At 40.1% G+C, this 22,588-nt stretch overlaps 1 protein-coding gene across 2 annotated transcripts in view; it reads right to left on the bottom strand.

Moving 5' to 3' along the window:
• Positions 1–4,623: 4,623 nt before the first annotated feature.
• DAPK1 (death associated protein kinase 1) overlaps positions 4,624–22,588 on the bottom strand; it is a 90,461-nt gene continuing 72,496 nt past the window's right edge. For both annotated transcript variants that reach the window (XM_064439586.1, XM_064439587.1), the window contains exons 19-26: positions 21,292–21,369; positions 17,753–17,975; positions 15,159–15,347; positions 13,149–13,346; positions 10,832–10,970; positions 9,386–9,506; positions 7,669–7,857; positions 4,624–7,038 (exon numbers count right to left, since the gene is read on the bottom strand). In XM_064439586.1, the coding sequence (XP_064295656.1) occupies positions 5,806–7,038; positions 7,669–7,857; positions 9,386–9,506; positions 10,832–10,970; positions 13,149–13,346; positions 15,159–15,347; positions 17,753–17,975; positions 21,292–21,369 (2,370 nt within the window). In that variant the 3' untranslated portion in view covers positions 4,624–5,805. The remainder of the gene's footprint in view (positions 7,039–7,668; positions 7,858–9,385; positions 9,507–10,831; positions 10,971–13,148; positions 13,347–15,158; positions 15,348–17,752; positions 17,976–21,291; positions 21,370–22,588) is intronic.

Here is a 22,588-nt window from a genome sequence, read left to right as displayed (position 1 = left end):
CTTCTGCCAATATGTTCCTTAGGAATGATGAAATAATCCACAATGTAGGCTTAGGAAAGTAGGACCCGGTTCTGTCTTGCAACTCATCTGGGTTTGGCGCTGGCTTTCATGTGCACTGACGCGTTACCTTCAGCACAAAATTCAAGACCTGCATACTGTTTTTCACAATAATACAGGCTTTGGCTTACCAGTAGCTGACTGCACCCAGCACTCTGCAGAACAAATTTTTTTTTTTCTACATTTGCAACCAATAGAAAGAACTAAAAAAAGATGCCAGTGCTACAAGGTTGTAGTGCTTTGTAGGTAAATTTAGAGATAGCAGGATTTGCTGATGTTATCCCAATGCTCCCAGCAGATGACCCTGCACTCCCTTTGCTTAGCTGGCTCCCTCTGCTACATATGTTTTGGCTTGTAGGCAGTCCTGTGTAGGGGGTGTGCAAGTGAGTATCATCTCTAGGGGGAAACATACTATAATGATCAAGGTATACTTCTTTGTGGCCAGGCTAAAATACCAGATTTTGCAATGCAATGAGCAGCTCAAAAAGTGAAGCATGCAGTGACTCAAAGGGTCATACGCATGCAATCTTTTAACAGCATCAGCAGTCTAACCCCTCTAATGCAAAAGTCCTCCCTTCCCTCTCTCCCATGTTTCTCTGAGAATAGTTTTGAAAAGCACTACTTTATCCTCCCCTCCCTGTGCACCACATGCTGGTGTCTCACCCAGCCCTTACTCACTCCTGCAAACTCCACCCTCTTTGCTGGGTAACCCCCCCGCACCCTAGCCTCAACTGCTGAGATGCAGCAGAAGCATCCTGACTATTCTTCCAGCACATATGGCCAAAAGCTTCTTGAGGTCAGTTATGCTGAGCTGTGGCAGTGCCTGAGCCCACAGGGGAGATGCCTCACAAAGCTCCACTCTGGATCCTGTGCAGATATCTCTCCAGAGAGAGTGCACATTCCTGAATCTGGACACAGCTACTAGAAATGCCTAAAACATTGCAGCTGGTGCTGTGACATTCCAGCAGGAGAAGGAAGAATGGGCCCAGGCTGTCAATACCTCTTTGCCAGCAAACCCATGTAGGTAAGATGCAGCATGCCTAAGTATGTTCAAGAGCCCTTATCATCCTGCACAGGATTATTCCCAGTCTTCCTCTTGCCTAGGAGATGTGAGTGCACATTAGCTGTGTAGGTGTCCTAGGTTTAGTGACACCCAGAATTTGGGCAAGACACTCCAGATTTGCCCTGTCTCAGGGCAGGGATGTGATTTTTAAGGTACATCCAACTGACTCAGCAACATGGTCGCATTCTGAAGAATTATCTTTAAATATGCATGTTGTGGATTTGGACCTCACTCAGGGTAGTCTGGCTGGTGCAGAAACACTAGGTCAGTTTGGTTAATGCAAACCTGAACCAGGTCCACCGAGATCCTCATCTGGCTTTGAGGCAGCATTATCTGCTGGCCCCACTGTTCCTGTAAAGCTTGTTATGATAAACAGTGTAGCCACACAGAGGAATACCATCAGTCTTATCTATCTACAGCTCATACGACTTTTGGAGACCCAAACACTTCTACCTGCAAAATCTGAGTGGCTTGGCTGTAACCCTTTTGGAAACCAAGTACCTCAGGCATTGTTGAAAACTCATTTTGAAGAAAATTGGTTTTGAAGAAAACCTTTTCTACCCATTACCTTGCCTTCCAAGTCAGACAAAGACTGAAAAGATACAGGAATGAATCTGTGGTCATGGCGAATGTTTTTTTGTGACCCGCTGGATTTGAGTTTAACAAACAAAAAGTCAAATAGAAATAAATTTTAATATTGTACGCAGTGCTTTCAGGCCACCTTCAAAGACAATACTGCACTGCTCCACCTCCTCTGATCTAAAGACAGGTTTCAGCCAACAGCATGCTTAATTTAATTTGTCTGGAGTTACAACTTGGGCATTACTCCTCCATTTCATTGGAAAAGCTGAAATAGTGATGTGCTTCAAATAGAGGCACCTGTTTTAAATGACGATGCTGCAACACAGCATCTTTGGGGTATGAAGGTTGTAATGAGCTAACAGGTAACTTCTCCATGGAGTGGGCAATGCAGCCAGCAGAGGTTTAGGACCTGGAATTGGCTCCAGCACAGCCAGCTGTAAACAGCTTCACTGCTGCTCTCTCTTGAGACCTGACCATTTAGGGAACTGTGCTCTGGCTCCTTTCTAAGCCTCCTGGCTCTGTCAATCTCGACACTCGGGACTTGCTAAACTCATATAGTTTCGTAACTCTTTCTCAATCATTTGAATCACAAGGATCCTGAAAGCTGTGGCTGTCTCCAGCTTACATCCTCTTAAGGTAAGAAGAATCATGTATATCCTCCTCCACCCAAGGTCACCTCTGGATGCCCTCCTTGTCCTACTCTCAAAAGTATTCGCATGTAGCCACTAATCTCTTGTGGCTTTCCAAACCCACCAGTCAGGTCAGCTGCAAAACTGCCACAGAGAGTAAAACCAGCAAAACCTAATACAAATAGCAATACGAAGCGCTTTCCTATCCTATCTGTGCTGCTGCATGCCAGAGAGAAAACTCTAACTGGAAAAATGGTTCGCACCAAAATGCTCTCTTCCTCCCCATCATATTTTTCAGAAAATTTCTTCAGAACTTGAGTCCAGATGCCAGTAACAAACGTTTCTAAACTGCAAGATCATCTGTCATGCTTCTTGGCCTTGAGCAACTGTGTCACGAGCTTGAGAGTTTGTCTGTATTATGGATTTTGAAGACAAAATGAATGTTGGGGCTAATCTGCTTTATCCTCGGAACTGTGTTTCAGAAGCTCTGCTTTGAAGCTACAAAGACACGCGAGGAAGAGAGCCTCCTTATGGTTAGTATCCAGCTTCACTTACCTCGCTGGCAGGAGCTAAGCCTAGCATGTTCCCTACACATTATTTATATTTATTTTTATGGCTAAATTTTGTTGATCTTGCTAAGACTTGCATTTCCCCCATTTCTGAAGGAGTCAGCAGGATCAGTGCATTTGAAACAGTTCTTAAAAATGTGGAATGAAGCTCTGCTCTTCTTTGCATTGAAAAACAAAACAGGAAATCAGTATATGTGAAGCAGCTGAAGGGATGCCTACTTGTATCACTTTGCTAACCTTTTTTTGTCAAAATTGTCATTTAGGACAACCTTTTTTTTTTTTTTTTAATGTCAGTGGCGCACGATTTATAGGAAAGCAGTCCAAAGCTATCCTGTGACTGTGATTCACTTTCCTGGACCTATTGCCTTGAAAACTGTAAATGATGCAATAGGCTGCTTTTAAAGATCCATCATAGCATCTGCTAAGTAATTTATACTCCCAGGGCTGCATTTTACAGTAAATGGAAGCAGAGAACATGCTATTGAGAGGAAAAAGGAAAAAAAAAAAAGAAAAAAGACCACTGTATCAATGTTGGTAAGTTGATGATGCATCTTGAGGGCGCATAAAGCATCTGGGGAGGCAGGCAGTGGAGGAGATACCTGGTATCTCAAAATCTTGCCACTCCACCACAAGAAGTAGAGTGGTGAATTAAGTGCTAAACTAACAGACACCACTGACAGCCCTGCATGGGAAAACCATCTCACAGTAGTCTCTGCTCTCGCAGGACCTGTGATATCAAGTCCCACTCCTCTGCAGTCACAGACTCAGTGAAGGTAACTCCAAGTCTGATGCCTGAGGAACAGGCCTAAAGAAGCTGGCCTAGAAAACCAGGAAGCCTTATGAGATGATAAAGTCCCCTCCACATAACGGAGTCTGACAGAAGTGCTGAACATGTCCACAGCTGGAAGGTGAAGCGTGGTGGTGGCCATGAAGTAAAGTAGCTGGGCTTTTCCCTGAGCAACTGCAAGCAGTGGTGGAAGGTGCTGAACTCGGGTTCATCAGAGCCAGAGTATCAGAGCAGAGACACCTCAGGGTAGGACCACTCATCATCTGTACTTGTCACTGAGGACTAGACTTTTCAAAAATATTTAATAAAGGAGCCCAGCGATGCCCAGGGAAGGATGTAATAAAGCAAGGGTAAGAGATTCAAAGAAAGGCAGTGGGAAACGGCAACTAGCATTTTAAGAAGAGTCTCTTTCATTCCTTTGCAGCATACACAGGGAGGAGGTATTGTGCAGAGCTGACTGCAGAGTGCCATACCGAGACTGTGCAGCTACCAGTGAGCCATGCCGAGAGTTTAAATAAGCAGCAGCAGCACAGTCCCTGGTGTAATGAGGGGGATCCTTAATGTAAGGATCATTACTGTGGCGCAGGCTCTAATGCAGCATTATCCCCCTTTGCCACACAGTGTAATCTGGAGGATTCCTGGTGACAGGCTCGCATCTGCTGTTTTGTTTTTCATTGTGAAAAAAGCACAAAGGAAAAGCTATGCAGCAAACTGATTGGGCTTGCCATTTGTCAAAATGAATGCAAATCCCTCTGCTGTAGGGGGACCACCTCTGCAAAATAAATAAATATTCCTTCAGCATACTGAGAAATCCCCCTGAAGTGAAAGAGGAAGTTCCCAGAACTTCAGAAGCCAGGCATTGCCTCTCCAGGATTGTGACTGTAAGGAAAAGAGAAGTTTTGGTCCCTTTCAGCTACAGAATATGAACAACAAGGATGCAACAAGGAACAGTTTATTTGTAGAAAAATCCTTTAAAATTTTACTACATTGTAAGATTAAAGAAAAAATAGTATTAATGTATATACATACAATATATATAAACAAACACACATCGCACCATTAAAATTACATGCTTTTTAAAACAGAGAATGGGTCATATTCCCTCATGGTAATTTTAAAGTTATCACTGCAAGAAACCTTGCTTCCTTTTTGTTTTTATCCCCATCAAAGTTTTCAAGTACAGGAAGTAAGTAATGCAGGATCTAATAGTAGAAAACCTTTGTTATGCGCAAATTACAACTGACAGCTAGACAATATTATTCTGCAGTATCCAACACTTCTGTATTTTGAACTCTATAATGATATGAACTCTTACCTGAGGTGCATGGAAATAATGAAGCATGGTAATTGGAAAGTTTAAGAGATTTTCACATTATGATTTGATGGTAATTGGGGTTGATTAGGTATCACATATCTATACCCATAGTACTGGCACAAGAATGCTCTGCGTGAGTCATCACCAATGTCTTAGAAGTGCAGGAAAAATTAAAAGGCAAGCACCACTTGCAATGATAAGCATGCAGACAATTTAAGTGGAACAGAGGTAGCATGTTCTTGTAACTCCAGCAGGGTCATTCAAATCAACTGCACCCTCCCTTCTGCAAAAGGCACTCGCTTTTTCAGCTATAAACAATGTGGTTTTAAATTCAGTCAGGTTAACCACAAATTGTGGATTTCTCTCCTTACAAATATAAAAAAATGCTAAGCAGAGGACATGATGAAAAGAAAAAAAATAGGCTGAAGAAATACACGTTTCAGGTAATATGTGCTATTCCTCTCCCATTACCTTTTATGGGGAGAATAGAAATATTTTATAAAACAGTTGCAGTATGTAATCCAAAAGTTAAGACTTTCCAGTTAAAATGGCAGTATTAAGCAGCACATTATGTATCAGGAATAATTTTAAAACACCAGAAGTACACCAGCCTTTTTTATAGATAGAGAGCAACAATTCATAGTTAGAAGTAGAAAGTTTATGCACAAAAAGGTGGTGGTGCTGGAGAAGGATAAAGATCCTTTGATGTAAAACCTCATAAATGAAAACTGCACAGAAACTCTTGTACGGTATCTTTTATAATTTCTGCAGTTTGAAAAGATGTCCATGCAAAACACCTGCTCTTACCGTGACACTACAGAGCTGATCGAGTTATAAGATGTGCCACTGTTGCAACTGGAAGCATAAGCCTCTTGACCATTAGCATCTAAATTTATTTTGAACACAGAAGATGCCTTCAGTAAGAAGTCTGCTGCATCTCTGCGACCTAATTCCCTCAGCTTAGACATCAGGATACCTACAGTGCTCTCAGGAGCATTACTCCACTCCTGCAGAAGGGCATGGACCGGGCTTGAGGGAAAGTCATCTTGTGTTCCATTATTTGTATTGTACTTTGCAACAAGATCAGGGAGGCCCAGGTTCATGGCCAGAAGGCACCAATCTTTGCCCATAGGATCAGGTGGATCCAAAAGTCGACTTAGTTTTCTCCTAGTAAGTAGATTCAGGTCGGAAACATGAATATCCATTCCTAGGCTTCCCTGGGAGTAGACATCAAGACACCCAAAACATAGTATACTGCTAAAGCTCTCTTTATATCCCCCCATAGTGTTAGTTAGTGAGGTCTCCTTTTGACTCTGTGCACGGAAAAAGTCTCTAGGCTGGTAGACCATTACTGGTTCATGACGTTCCCTCAGCTGCTGAGGACTAAGGTAGTATTTCCCAGTCAGAAGGCCTGGTAAGGTTGTGGCCATTAAGTTATCAATGGTGCTGCATACAGAATCCAAGAGCAAACAGCACTTGATCTTCTCTGTTTCTAGTCCTCTAACTTGAACCTCTATACCCTGACCATGGTTGACCAGCAGCACTAAAAGCTCAGCTCCACGATTCACAATCTTTGATCCATTTACCCACAGACGTATATCAGCATCTCCCTCTGTGCTTTGCTGATGAATCCACCTGCAGAGATTCACCTGAACTTTATGAAAAATTCCACAAGGAAATGGGGTAAGATGTTCCACAGGAACGATTCTAACACCACCATAAATCAGCACCTCATCCTCCTCATCTGTCCAAGACCTGTGGAGATTGTCAGTCTTTATGAGAGCAGGAATATCCACCATTGTTCCACTGCTAAGGTCCCTTGCACAAATATCCATGGCATCCAAAATCTGGATCAGCTCTTCCACATCACTATCTGTCACCAGACGCTGGATGTCCTCTACAGTGTACCGACCTCTATAGTGATGGAGAGCTTTTGGGTTCTCCACTGACAGGATTTTTCCGAGGACATTTGAACAGAGCCAGCGAGGATCCAGAAGCACAACATCTTGGACAGTTTCACTCTGCATAATGTTAATCTGTTTGTAAATATGAAAGTTACTATTTACATCTTGTGAAGTATAAGATGATACCCCACGTTCTCTCGTCCCTAACCTACTGACTCGATCATTTAATTAAAACTGCTGACCGGATAAAGACAACCAATGCATTTTAATTTCTTGCAAGTATTCAGAACAAAAAGCTGATTTGTTCTTGGTTTCCACTGCTAACAAATCCATTAGAGCCCAACAGCAGTAAAGCCTAGCTGTGCTCTGCAAGCTACTTACACAAAGGTGTTATCCTGCAATTCAGTTTCTAATGGACACACATAAATTTCTCATTTGCAGTGAACACTTCATGCACTACCTTATTTAAGGTGATAGCATACTTATCCTTTCTGGGATAAGTTCTAAGAACATAATATTCTCACAACTATAGCAATAAACGGTAATTCTTCCTGTCTCTAAGAAATAAAGTTAAATGAAGTAGGAGTCACAAGACAATAACAATCACAAAAAGCATTTTTAACTAGTCTGTACTTCTTATGATGTCTTCAGAGGGAGGAGAAAAAAAAAAAACCTAGAAATTTGCTTAAATCCCATTAAGCAATATTCCACCAGAGCAGTACCTTGCTAACAAAAATATGCAGTTTAGATAAAAACACTTACTTCTCCTATGCTGTGCAACTGCTGTGCAATATGCCGTAGGTCCTCTTCACTTGCTAGGGGATTGAGCTGTTCCTGTACATCGTATATGAACTGCTGCAAGGACATCAGCTGGTTGGGTCCATTCATTTTTCTCCATGGAGGCAGTGTGGAGATTATTTTTTCACACAGATGAGTCATAGGTGGGCAAGTCTTACAAAAGCACAGAAAACATCCATTTGTAATTTCACTCTGCTGAGGATAACAGTACTATTGTTTTGGTTTTGGTTTTGTTTTTTTTTAAAATGGTATTTACAAGGTCTAATGCATTCCTGATGTATATTCATGTCTAAAGAGTTCCCTTTGTGAAGGACCCTTACTCTTCCATCTAGCATTCACTTGCTGTAAGATCTAACTTTTCTTAATGAAGTGCATTCCAGAAACAACTTTTCACTGAAATTAAAAAACTTTCCACACATGACCACGATTACAAAGGGAATCCTGGCACATGGAACAAAGTTTGGCTTATATAGTCCAGCCTTGTCAGATGTGTTGACCACCTGAACCAGTGACTTCAGAATGTATCAATTGCCTTCATGCACCTAGAAGTTAATCTTTATTTCAGAAATTGTCAACATTTAATTAAAATCTGTACTCATTAATAATCTGTACAGGACCAATTTACTTCAACAGGTGAGACAGCAGAGTACCAGGTAAGAAGTACAGATGGTACTTTTATTTATTGATTGTCTTGGACATCACTGATGCCTTCATCCTACGGTCTCAAGCCACAGCGTGCACTTCTTTAGCAGCAAAGCCCTCCAGATTTCAAAGTACTGACCACAGCTATGATAAAACTTTATCAGAGAAGAAAAGCCTATTAAATCAAGAGACCATTGGGAATGTACAATAGGCTGAATTTTGCATAAACCCAAACATTTTCCTTGACCTACTGAATGAACTCAGTAATACATTCACTTTTTAATTAGTTTTTTAAAAACTACCTATCAGAAGTAGCTGCAGAAAGTCTTGTTGGTGTGTCACACAAGTAAGAGGGCCTTTTGTATGAAGAAATTTACATCCATTTAGCACAGGCTACATAACAAACTCACTTGGTCACCCTCAGTATGGAAGTCTGTGGATTTGTGGTGATGACATCAAACCACGGCTATTTTACCTTTAGTCTCATATACATATACCTACACATATACAACTCCAATCACCTATTTTTCAGTAAAAAATGCAGTAGAAAGTTAACGCATATTCAGTTCACACATTGATATTGGGAATTATCTTTCTAACAGTTGAGGAAACTGTTCTACTCTGGTGAGTTTTTTAAATTAAATACTTATTTGCCTGAAATATATTCTGCTTCTCTGTAATATCACGTTGATAAAAAAAAGGATTAAAACCAAAACAAATAGAAAAAAGGGTCAATGCTGGAATCCAATCACTGTCAATTCAAAATATAAAACTGTAACTTTGAAGTGAAAATCTCACATAATTTCAAGAGAGATCAATTCGGTGACCTGTACAGAACAGCTACAATTTTGAAAATGCTGACTGAATCTTTGATGTCAGGAGTTTGTCTATCACCAGGTCTGTTATACATACTGCTAAAAAACTGAAAGAGCACACGATTATTTAAGTTTCTTAATATAAGTACTAAATTTACAGTAAATTATTGCACAAGATTTTCACATTTTGGCTGGCCCAACACAGACCATTTGACTTTACTTACAGAAATTATCTGGCTTCTTATTTCTTGCAAATGATTTCGGAGGAGCTTCATATCTTTAGACCCAGACGCTCCAGCATCCAAGACAAATAACTTGTCTGAAATTTTCAGATCATTTCCAAATCTAAAAGAGAAAAAGCATGCAGTCCCAAATCCAGTTTTAATTCTTAATCCAGTTATACTTCAGTCTTGGATTACATAAGAGTTATTTTTCTTCAAGGAATGATGAAAAAGTTTAAATACTGATTATGCAAAGATATTTTATAAGCACAGACAGTATAGCTGCTCTCTAATTTTCTTGAAGATAGAGATGTTGAGAGAAAACTGTTGTCCTTCCTAAGGAAGAAGGCTGAAGATGTGCAAGAAAATTACAACTGCATCACAGGACTTGTAATTACAAACCCGAACACTTTACTAGAGAAGGAATAGCAGGAATTAATTCTTTTTAAGGTTTTAAGGTCTTCATATTTGTTGTTGTTGTTTTTTTTTTCTTCTTCTTCTCACTTTAAATAGTTCAGTTGTCATTGCTATTGACACCAGCTCTCTTTCTCACTTCCTTTTGACTTTTCAACCGCACACACTTGTTTTCCTAGCTCTGGGTGGATTTGCATTTAAAAGGATTCCAACATAAAAGGTTACACACTGGTATTTTATGTTGATTAATTTCAATTGATTAAGATATTGCCATGCCACTATTGTTCTGGAATTCCTATATCTGTTTCTTGTACAGTCCAGACAAATGTCAATGCTTACAGGTATGGATGGTTCCTTGTACCGCATGTTACCCACTTAACGTGCTCACAGTGAGCATAAATTATTGTTGCCTTATACAATAGCAGGTTTGTGAAAAATTCCCTATTTCCATCTACAATTAACCTGCTTTCCAAACTTTATGAAGAAGGCTAGAAGTCTCCCTAACTTCTAGGTATCTCTTGGATGACCTTGTCACCTGTGTGACTCCACAATGTCCAGCTCCTCACAAACTGTATGGAGTACATCCAGACCTGGTTTAAGTGTTTTTTTCCTATCGATCCCAAATCAATTCAGAGCAAAGGGTGGTTCTCCTGTAAAGATCCCTCTTTTGCACCCACAATTTCTAGCTGAGAACTACCCACTTTTCTGAGATTGGTGCAAAACCTGAGCAGCAAGATGTTAGGTAGATGGCTGATACAGGGCTTTGGATGTATCGCAGCATCTACAGGGTGAGATTTCCTGAGCCTCAACTCATCTTTGCACCACTTGACTCATTTTAGCTCATTTAAGGCAGCACATTCACTGTTGTATTGGTAAATTTTCAACTTTTTGCACAATATAAGCTTCCTGAACATACTCAAAATATCGTAAAGCTTAAGCCACACAAAAACGTTTTACAGATTCCTATGCATTTTAGTATTTTTTCTTTGCAATTGACATGTTTAAACACTATATATGAATACACCCTCCACTTACCTGTTCCTGATTTCTTTCAACAAAGATATGTCTTTGTCATACCAAAACTCTCCCCCAACAGGCCGAGGAAGATTCACTATGTCAGCATGTGTGGCGACCAAAACAACACACAGGGGACTTTTCAGCTTTCCACCAAATGCTAGAAGAGAAACAAGGGCACTCCCTCACTATGAGACATGCCTGCGGGGATGGCTGTCCTACTGAGCCGAGAAAGTAGCAATACATGTTACACTCTTCATACCAATCGTTTTTGCAGTAGATTTACCAACTCTGCCATACACCACTGGTGCTTTGGCTGTTATCTGCCTATAGGATTATCCATTTAATGTCCAATTGGAATAGCTAGATTCTTTGAATAACATCAGATACTTTGATATTGCATGGCTTTATTGTTTTAACAAAAACATTAATCAATAACACTAATGATACATCTATTAACTACAAACTGTATTAGAGTGAGGAAAAATAATTAAAAATAACAGCTTCTTGAAAGGATTTCTCATAATCTTTGGATGGTCCTTAATACTACAGGTGCAAAGTAGAGGATTGTAAGTGGAACACAAAATGTCTACAACATTCATACGTTGGTATGAATGCTATTTTGCAGTACTTACACAAACAATGACCTCTCACTCAGGTGAGAGCTAAGTACGAAAGCCTGGCAGAAACCATGAAAAAGAATGAGAAAGAAAGAAAGAAAGAAAGAAAGAAAGAAAGATACAAATGGCATGAATGAGGTGACAGTATGGAACACACAGTTTTCAATCTTTTCTCAAACTGATCTTACAGAAAAGAGGAGACATCATTACACTACTTCTTTTTAAAGAGATAGTACCCAATCCTTCTGTTTTAGTCTGACAAAACTTCACATGGGAGAAATATGCTTATGTCACTGCTCGGTTTTCATCAACTAGGAGCTACAGAATCTTGATTCATTCATAAAAAGCCACATTTCCCCAAACCTCTGCATAGCACTTCAAGGTCAGTATTTTGTAATTGTATTTTTTTTTTCAGAAGCTGAAGGACTTAGACAAAATAACTGGGAAGTAATTCCAAAAGTTTAAGGTTTTTGCTAACATCAGTTACTACATATTACTGGAGAGAGTTGTAATAGTACAAAAACGCATGGGTACCCAAATTGAGCTGACGAGTATAAACACTGATTTAAGCAAAGTATCTAAATAATGGTGATAATTAGATCAGCAAGAAGAAATGATTAACTCAAATTCTAACTTGGTCAAACCAAGAACTGAGTTTCCTCGCTAGACTGAGGAGCCATGAAAAGCTTTCTGCCTTCAGAAAGTCAAAGAAGGTCTGCCTTTGCTCATCATTATCAGTATCTGGCTGAGATAATGCATATAGAATCGAGCAGAAAACAAAGAGAAGGGAAATGCTCTTTGCACTATGTAAGTATTTGATATGCTTGTCTGTCGAGTCCCTAGCAGCGTTATAAATGTCCGTGAGCGCTGAGTTAGACCCACGGACTGGAATAACATTTTGGTACATAGAACCAAGACATGTATCAGAGCTTGGCTCATCCATAAAACTGTCATGGTCTGCAGACCAATGCTCAGGTACAAGCAAAAACAAGTTATATGGTGTACACATACCTAGACCTACAGACCTTTTTAAAAAAACCCCAAAACGTTATTTAAGTTACTTTGTTTGCTTAGTAAATAACTTTCAGTTTGTTAGAAAGCTTGAATATAAAACAAGTATACTTACTTAAAACCTGTGCAGTCTGAGAATATGTGAAGTTTACTAGAAATACTCAGTTCTGTACACCCTGATGCACCAAAGGTTAACATACTTGAAGTCCAAGTACAGCTCTAGTTAAGCATGTTAAAGTGACACATGCTGAGAGGTAATGCCACTCCACAATGTTGTTCTGTCCTGTTCTTGCTGACAAGACCAGTTTATGCTGGAAACACTGTCAATTGGGGTTAGATTCAAGCAGGATTTAAGCAAACCATCTGAAACTGGTTTTAAATGGTTCCAACCCTCTGAAACACTTTTCCATGCAGCTTATCTGACATAAAACTTCATCTGTCATTTACAGAATATAAATCCCAGTGCCACAAGACAGTGAACTGTACCTCATAACCCATTTTAGTTGGACTAAGTGGTGCAGACTTCACATTTGTTCTCCAGATAAAATTCCCTTTCTTTAAGAAACCTTGTGTAAAGTTTGTTTGAATACATGGGGATGAAGACAGATAACTGGACCCAACAAAAGGGATGTACAAAGTTGCAGAGAAAAGCAAGAAGCTGTATCTTATAGTCCCCTAATATTTCATTAACAGGCAGAAGAGCATACCTATTGGCTCCTCAACTGGGACTAGCGATTTCAGGAAGCTGAGCCAAAAGGTCACTTGGTTTAGCTGTATTTCATAAGGCTCCTCGAGACTAAAAAGCACTACGTGAATTGCAGTGGGATCATTTGCAGCAAAAAAATCGTAACAGCAGAAATAGACAGGATTCCCAGAGAATTCCCAGATGCTGAAATCACCAACTCCTGAAAAACAGACAAACAGATGAAGAGATCACACTTCGTCAGTAACCACAAAGCATCTTTCATCCATGGAAAGACAAACTAAAGAGTTAATCTTATTTTAACTTTCACAAAGAGAAACCATACACGTGTGAGAAAGGATAACTGCAAATGCTATCATGAACAAAGGCAATCGGTTTCAGTCAGTCTCAGAGGCTGAGAAGTTGGGTCCTCACAATCTGTTCCTCTCTCACATTCACTTCTCTAGGACATTCAGCTGGATGCCACATGAAAGCACCTGTGTGTTAAATGCATGCAGCTTTCCACTTAAATTGGCCTTTGCCTTGCACAACAGTAATTCCCTTGAAAAACAAGAATAACAGCTCCCATTCTTTTCCTGCTCACCCCAAAAAGCTCAACATTTTTATTAAATTTTCTTCTTAACATGCCACTGCTGGTATTAAAAACAGCTGAAGTACATTCTCAAAAAAGTCACTTGGCTTCATAGAATTGTATTATTCACATCACATTGTTAAGTCAGGACTGAAGAATCACCATGTTAAGGATCGCAACAGCACCATGCTTTTTTTTTTTTTTTTTTTTCCATCTCCTTTGGCTTTAGGTGAGAAAAGTATTAGTGTGTTGCACTGTATAGCACTTCCCAGACCCACCACCTGATTAGGGTGAAGTCTGCCATACTTGTACTACCTCTATTTAAAGAAATACTGATTAAGATGCACCTCAAACTTCTAGAAGCCAGAAGCCTCAAACCTGCTGTTATGAGTACAGCTATTCAGAGTTCACCCGTGTGCGTGCTTTCCTTCTACATCAAGAGAGAACAGAGAAAGAAAGGAAACCCCTTCTGACAGTCTGTTGCAGAACTCTCTTTCACTGGAGAATGTGACTTGGTTTCAAATTACACCAGAAGAGGAAATCAGCCTGGACAAAAAACAAGCTTTAGCTACATGCCAAACTTCAGTATCTAGGACAAATATTTTGTCACTGCCTGTGTCAGTGTGCATATACTGTGTTTACAAATAGGTTTCTCTCTCCAAAAGAAAATCTTGATTAATTCTAATTTAGCCTCAAAATTGCAGCTGCTAAGGCATACAAAACATTTTCGTTATTAAGAAGAGATCCTACTGAGAGAGATCTTACAACCTATGTAATGATTAGTATGGCTGGTCGTGTATATGCACCATTTGGATTGTCTTCACAGTCAAAGGCCATATATGTACTTATGACAACTCCTCTGACTGACACCTGTTACTGCTAACTGGTTTCAACTGCAGAGCAATTAGCTTCCTTTCAAAAAATATGAAATCAGAAGCTCCACTCACCATGTTTGGTGAGCCCCAGGACTCACCAAACATGCTCCAGTCCTGTCATGGGGCGAGAATGGTAGGTCCTTCAAACAGCTGGGAACCTCTTAAACAGTGAGTACGCTTGGGTCTATGGGACCAGATTAAATCTGACAAAATCCCCAAATAACATACAGTATAGGTGAAGGAGCCTTCATTCTAGTAGCCGGCCTGCCAACCCACTCCTATTATACCAAATCCCTCCTTCCTCCTGCCCCCACTTAATAATCTCAAGAACATTTCTGTGTGACACTCCAAGGGTCTGAGACATGTGATTACTGAGTGTATTACAGGTAGAGAACTTAATGCAGATTTACTTTCTGCTTAAACAAACCAAACCCCACCAGTGTTGGATTCTCAACCACAGTCACTACCATACTAAGTCAGATTTTTTTTCCTTTTTATTTTTAAAGACAACCAACACGCATTAACCATCCCGCAGCATCAAGGCACGCCAGCCCAGGGCTCTGCTTACCATGCAAGCAGGCATTCTGAATGTCAATGGCCTTGGTGGACTGGTCATCAGCAGAGAAGTGAGAGTGGTGAGCAGGTGAAACAAAAGCTTCTAATACTCCTTTGGTCAGGCCCGGCTCAAACATCATACTACGGCTTCTCACGCTGACATTCTCACAACCAGGATAAAGATTCGTAATGCTTACTGAAACTGGGCCAGGGAAGGAAAATGAGATTATAAACCATGTGCAAGTCACAACCAGATCACCTCAAAATAAGTATGCAAGGCATAAAAGCTTATTAAAAAAACCAAACTGCTCTTCAAAAAAAGGAGATGACTACCAAGCTGTGAGCACACACAATTACAACCTTATTCTGAATGATGAAAAGGAAAATATTAGAGTGATCCCATATAGCACTTATTAACCTTTAGCAGATATACCACTGGGTGTGAAACAGAAAAAAACTGAATTATTTGAGAATGAAAGGTTTCAATAGTTAAAGTTCTTCTATGTTGCAAAGATATACTGCTTTTTTAGCTAAAGGCTGCAATTTCATAGCTGGTCTATTTCTATTGGCATGGAAATGCTACATATTCATATACTTGATTGCTGTAAGTAGGATAAAAATATCACTGTGTAACAACTGTTTCTGGGCAGGTGGGGGAGAAAAGCAGGCCCTTAACCAAAATTATTTTACTAATAAGCGATTTGTTTAGTTCATGCTTAATTCAGATTCTTGAAGAGTAAAGAGAAATGAAAGGGCTTTTTAATTGACTTGCACCATCTAGTGGAGAAAGTAAATATTTATTTCTTCCACTAGATGCTGAATTCTAAAAGTTGGGTTTTAATATAGAAAGAAGGTATCTGTAAGCTGTAAAACTAGACTTTCATGTTTGATCTTCTGGGCTAATATTTAAATCTTTAGGCTCTCGTAAATAAATACATGGTGAATTCACACACTTATTTTTACAGAATTTAAAGAAATGTAAGCACATGATCAAGTATAGACCAAACTCTGCTGGTTTAAATTTTTATCTTGGTTATGTCAGTCAACCCATAACACTGTTTATGTGTTATATAATTATTTTCATCCAAAAAGAACAGATACTGAAACAATAAAAAAAAAAAATCCAAACATTAAAACAGCACCTTAATAGCTTTGTTTGCACAGGACTACTACACAAGTTTCAAGTGTGCATAGCACCACACAACTTTCTGGCTTTGTATTTAGGTAAACTATTTCAAATGCATGCTTCACATTCACCATTATTTCTATAATGGTTTGCCAATGTGACTGGCAGTCTTGTCTGATTTTATGATGGTGTGAGCACATAATGCCTAGCCTCTTGTTCTGGTACCAACCAACATAAAAAACCTGTCTTCAGTCAAAACCTTCTTGCACTGCCTCCAGGAACTGATATTTCTTGAGTGACTTATCTCTCTTCATATGAAACAGTAAATTAAGATAAATTAATCAAGAACCTCTGACTGATTCATTTAATCAGTTTCTTTATTCTGTTGTCACAGATCTGAGACCCTGGTGTTAAGTAAATAGCAAATGCAATAACAATCTCTGTGCCAGGTATCTTATCTTGTTAAAGCCACTCTGTGAGTACCTTACAGCTTCCTCAGGTGACTAGAAAGTAGAGATGAAATCTACTACTAGCCCTGTTCTAACATTAAAAACGATGAATGAAACCTAAACCTGAAAATATTATCCAAAGGTTTTAACAGAAGGCAACCCTGACTTAATCTAAAACTTATAGTAAGAATTCTTCTAAACGGCAATTTAAACTCGAGCTCCCAAAGTGCGTGCTTAGCCTGCATACATTGCGCAGCCTCTCAGTGTTAGAAAACAGACCTGGACAAATAGCTGTCTACTCTTTACTTCTGCCACAACTGTGGATCCTACTGAAGCCAGGTACATGTTGAAGTGTAAACCTAGCTAGCTCCTCCACATCCTGCAACTCTTCCCACTCCACACAGGCCAACTGGTGCTACGTGGGCAAAGTTTCCCTATTATTTGCACATATTTACTTCAGTTTAGAAAACCTCCATTTTCACCTTGTTTGGAGACAATTTCAGACACCTCTAACTGGGCTAATTCACTCCTGTACCTTATGCAAAAGCATCAGAGGCAGTTCTAAGACCTCTATTATTACTTAAAAATCACATAAAGATGCAGCAACTGTTTCAATTTTGCACAGAGTTTATTGAAACTACTCAAACAAAAAGGCTGACAAAACATAATCCCCAAAACCACAATGGTGGAATATGGTCATGACACTGGCATTCATAGCCCAGGACTTTTTGTGAAAAATAAATGCATTGTTCGCAAGTCCCGTCCTCCACTCTCCAGGTTCACTTATGCAGCATGTGAGTAAACAAAACCTTACCTACTCCTACACCCTCCACACCCGGTGGTCCTCTTCATTCTTACTTTAGGTACAAGCCTGTGCACAGAGGAGTCAATACCCTCTCTGCTTTGCTTTGGTTTCTTCCATGCTTAGCCTGTCCTGTCTTTTGCAGTGCAGCCAAAAGTTCTTCCTTAGGAGCTACACAGACCAAGAGGAAAATGGTTGCTCATTCAAATGTTACATCTTCAAAGCCATACCTGAAGGTTTGGAAGACAAAGGAGATGGGGGGAATCTGGTTGAGTTCGTGGAGGAGAGCCTAGGCCTACGTCTTCGGAAAAAGCTTCTTATCAGGCCACACTTGAGAGACTCCACGAGGGTTGTTTTCCCAGCGCCAGAGTGTCCAAACAGCTTCAGTTTTATCCGGGGCTGCGGATTCTGTGTGTGCCGCAGCTGCTGGATAAAAAGCCCCCGGTGTGTATCCTAAAATGGAACAGAAGAAATTAGAAGGTGTGGCAGGGAACTTCTGCCTCCCAGTGAACTCAAAACACAGGGTTTAGATAATGCTTTCTTGCCAGGCTGGTGTTCTTCTGGATCAGTTCCTCCATCTGCTTTACTATGCGATTGATCAGTTTCTGGCAGAAGGGCAGGGACAGGCAGGCAAGGCGCAGCTGTCTGCTCTCAACAGCCACCTTGAGTCTTCACGAAAATCACATGACTTCAGGCTCAACATCAGTGAATGGGATAATTTTGACCTCTGATGGAGAGGGAAGAGGAGGAAAAACTAGCCCCTCCCACTACCCATTCTGCTTACCTGTCAGTCTTGGTAGCATAACCAATATCCATAATCTTATATAATATACATGCAGCATTGAAGAATTTTGCAGTGACAGCTACCACATGACCAATCTGAAAACTCAGTGTGCATTTCCCCTCTTCTTTATATCAACTTTTTCTGTATTTCTCATGTTTGGGAGAATTGTCCTCTTCCCACTCCATCCCCCCCCCGCCCAGTTCTCTATTTCCACTTTAGTTCCCTGCAAGGTAACTTGCTTTCCCAGACTACTCTTATCTCTCCTTTCCCCACACACTTATTCTTCTTTACCTTAAAAGACCTCCCGCATACTATTCACCTTTCATTTTTCTACCCCTCTACTGCAAGGTACATTCTCCAGACTAGTTTCTTTCCTCCCAGGCCTCAACAGATCTGCCTCCCTACTTAATTCTCTCACAGTTTGCTTGTGTGTGCATTCACTGTCTCTTCCACAGCTGCAGTCTCACCCTCCTACACAGGCCTTCCTCAAATCCAATCACATCTCCTACAGAAGAGCTTTCCACTTTGAGCTCTGTCCTGGTTTCAGCTGGGATAGAGTTAATTTTCTTCTTAGTAGCGGGTATAGTACCGTATTTTCAATTTAGTATGAGAATAATGTTGATAACACACTGATGTTTTAGTTGTTGCTAAGCATTGACAACCCTAGACTTTTCAGCTTCCCATGTGTACAAGAAGCTGGGAGGGGACACAGCCGGGACAGCTGACCCCAAGTGACACCAGGGATATCCCATACCATATGACGTCATGCCCAGCTTATAGAGCTGAGCAAAGAAGAAGGAAGAAGAAAATGTTTGGTGTGACGGCATTTGTCTTCCCAAGTAACAGTTACATGTGATGGAGCCCTGCTTTCCTGGAGATGGATGAACACCTGCCTGCCCATCGGAAGGAGTGAGTGAATTCCATGATTTACTTTGCTTGCATGTGTGGCTTTTGCTTTACCTATTAAACTGTCTTTACCTCAACCCACAAGTTTTCTCACTTTTACCCTTCTGATTCTCTCCCCAGTCCCACTGGGGGGGAGTGAGCGAGGGTTGTGTGGTGCTCAGTTGTTATCTGGGGTTAAACCATGACAGGCTCCCCCAACACCCATCTGGGTCTTGTCTTGCAGTATCTGAAGGATACTCCTTCTGTTCCTGCCAAAGGCAGAGCCAGGAATGAACAAGTCAAAACTGTCTTTTCTCTCTGCCCAGCATGAAGCAATCAGACATGGATGCTCTATTTCTCACAGAAACTGAGCTTGAAAAATCAACTTAACAAGGGGATGCAGTGCAGGTCAGCAAACTATCAAGTGTCTCTTGCCACAGAAAGACCTGTTTTAAGGAAACAGGTGGCAGAAAGGTGCAACGGCAAAGAAGCCAGCTTCATCCGCCCTTCCTTCATTCTCCCATTTGGAGCTGAAAGAGCAGCTCTGTTGTTCTGTATTTGTACTAAGTTTAACATGCAGGGTGAGTCATCAATGAGCACCTACAGCCCCCCAAAAATTATAAGCACGCAGCAATTCAGATGAGGAATGTGACAGAAATAGTAGTCCATATAATTTAGTTCCTTACTCACTAATAGGCATTTATTAAATAAATTAGTCACAATGCAAATACTGCACCCTCTCATGGCTAATACTGAACCCTCTGCAAGAGCCACTATGAGAGTAGGTTTTCATGTGTGTGCTGTTAGGGACAGAACCCTCCACAGGGACTGAAAATAGAACAAGTGCCATGTATGCTCTCTATTAGATGATGTTGACCATTTTGAGTAGTACTAGAATACTTCCAGTGGCTTGATGTAGTTTATTAATTCTGTTGATCAAATTCTCTGTTGCAAAGTATACTGTGGTGAAGTATATAATTATCATACATTTTCCCCACATGTACAGGCAGGTCTTCAATAATTAAGTATACTCTGCTATCAAGAAGAGAGTTACAGCTACTAACATCTCTTTCAGAAGAGATTTATCTGATCTCCCTTTTGTTCTAGGTCAACTCATATTAGTTCCATACTTTTATAATGATTAAAGCAGAGATTTATCCACCTACATGCAGAAACAGGCAAGGGTTTGGTGTGGGGATACAACTATGCAAAATGGATCCTGTTACAACAAAGATTTACAAAAGCTACCATTGCAAAGAAAGGCTGAACTTTGGCACATCTTCGCTGATCTATTTTACAATGCTAGCAAGCATAGATTTACTGGCAGGACTAAAGGATATGATTCTGCTTCCACCTTGGCAATGCCTGGTACACACCATATTCTATCGCCACTCTGAAATGATCATCTATTTCAGTCTTCCAAAGACCCATCAGCGTAATTAAAACAGGACTGTTTTAATTGGCCTAGGTGTTGCCTAGATCCTCCAGGCAAGTGGTCCTTGAACCTTCACAGCATGAGTGATGCTGCCTATCCAGAACGTGTACCAGATGTGCCAGAGTTACTGCCTTACAACAAGCCCAGATCAGCTTTGCATTCTAGTTGTCCGGGGATTTGGAGATACTGAAATTGCAGAACTAAAAAAAGACACTGAGAACTTATGCAACAATTCCACATCGTATAAGAGTTTTCAAAAGGGGCACAAACCCCTCATACTTCATAACCCTCACATATGATGGTTGGGCAATAAGTCCTCTTGTGGGATGTGCTAATCCTTCATAGTTTATTTTCCAGTTTCTTCTAAACATCTTGAATGATTTTCTAGGCATTGTCAGAGACAGGATAAAATAGGTAGTGGTGCAGACTAACTTAGCCATTTTTCTTAATATGGACATACCTGCTTTAACTGAGGGCGTAATTTCAAATTAAAAATGAAGCAGGGAGGGGGGACAGGGAAAGAGGCACCATTCCAGTACAGATTTTCTGCAACACCATTTTAGAATGGCTTTGATGAACACCTTATCATATGATTTCCCATGGTCAAGCTTTTTCTGGTATCTTGAAAACATGAAAACCTCAGTTAAAATTAATGCATTCCCAACCTTTTTAAGTCTTGCAAGCAGACTGGCTACATGTTCATGCTGCTCTGCTCTGGCGAGATCTTCTGCTGTTTTTCCATCCTGTTAAAAGACAAATTATTACCAGCAGTTCCTTCCTTTTGCCCACAATAAAAAAAATCACGTGCAGCATAGCTCAGCTGCCCAAGGCAGTAACAGAATTGCTGTCAGATGCAAATGAAATAGGGAGAGGAAAACCAAAACAAACCAGCAACAATTACCCCCCAACAGAATTAAAAAAACCCTACAGTACAAGGCACAACAATGGCGTTTCTTTTATAAATTGGCATCTGGATGCCACTGTAACAAGGTACTTTGAATTCACAGTCCAAGAGCAATGCCAATACTCCCCATCTGAATTCCTCTTCTCACCAATTAGAGGATGACTGCAATTTCTATATATTACATATTGAAAAGACCTAAAAGTTTAAACAGTTCATAAAGAGGGGACACATCAATATATTCACTCACATGAATAGCAGGTGAATTTTGTTTACTAATGGATAAAGAATGACTGTGGCACATCAGTCACTGGAGGTTTCCAGAAAACAAGAATATTTTAAGGGACATGGTTTAAAATGCATCAGCAAATTTAAAAGGAGAAACAAAGCTGCCTTCAGCATTCTGGTCTTGCCATTTAATAACCCATGTTTCACAGGTCAGCAGTTTAATATTAAATAGGCTGAAAGAAAAATTGCTCATTACTTTTGCTCTTACAACTACATTAATCCTAGTGTGTTGTTTTAAATTTTGGTAAAAGGTAACTAATTTATGAGCACTTTCCTTCTTTCACTCTCTCAGAAAAGAGCTTTCGATTATTAAGTAGTAGTACTGGAAAACAAAGATCTCTTTCTGGGGTTTCTATCTTTGATTTTACTAGTTTTTCATATGAAACCTGCATTGTCTTAAGTAGTTCCTGAAGTTACTATAATTATTATCCCTACATATGAAATAAATATCTCTGACAATTGAATGCCCACCTACCGAAGCCATTTTTAGGTTTCCACAAAAATTATTAGGTACTCCAGAACTTCAGGTAATTGAGAAAGAACAGGAAAAAAACATCAGCAAGAAACAGCCAAAGTTGTAGTTTATGGCGTGAACTGACTAAATTTGAACGAATACCTTACCTTTAAAATTCTGTCCCTAGTTGATGTAATTGCAACTTTTGTAAAAAAATACCTGAATGCATTTTTTTAAAAGTAATTTTCCTTAGAGAAGATGCACCAAAAGGAAAGAATCTCTGTGCTGACCCTCCCCTCCCCATCCCAGTTAATCCCAA

Source organism: Phalacrocorax carbo, chromosome Z (assembly GCF_963921805.1).
Source record: "Phalacrocorax carbo chromosome Z, bPhaCar2.1, whole genome shotgun sequence".
NCBI classification, from domain to species: domain Eukaryota; kingdom Metazoa; phylum Chordata; class Aves; order Suliformes; family Phalacrocoracidae; genus Phalacrocorax; species Phalacrocorax carbo.
This window is presented reverse-complemented; position numbering and strand designations above follow the sequence as displayed.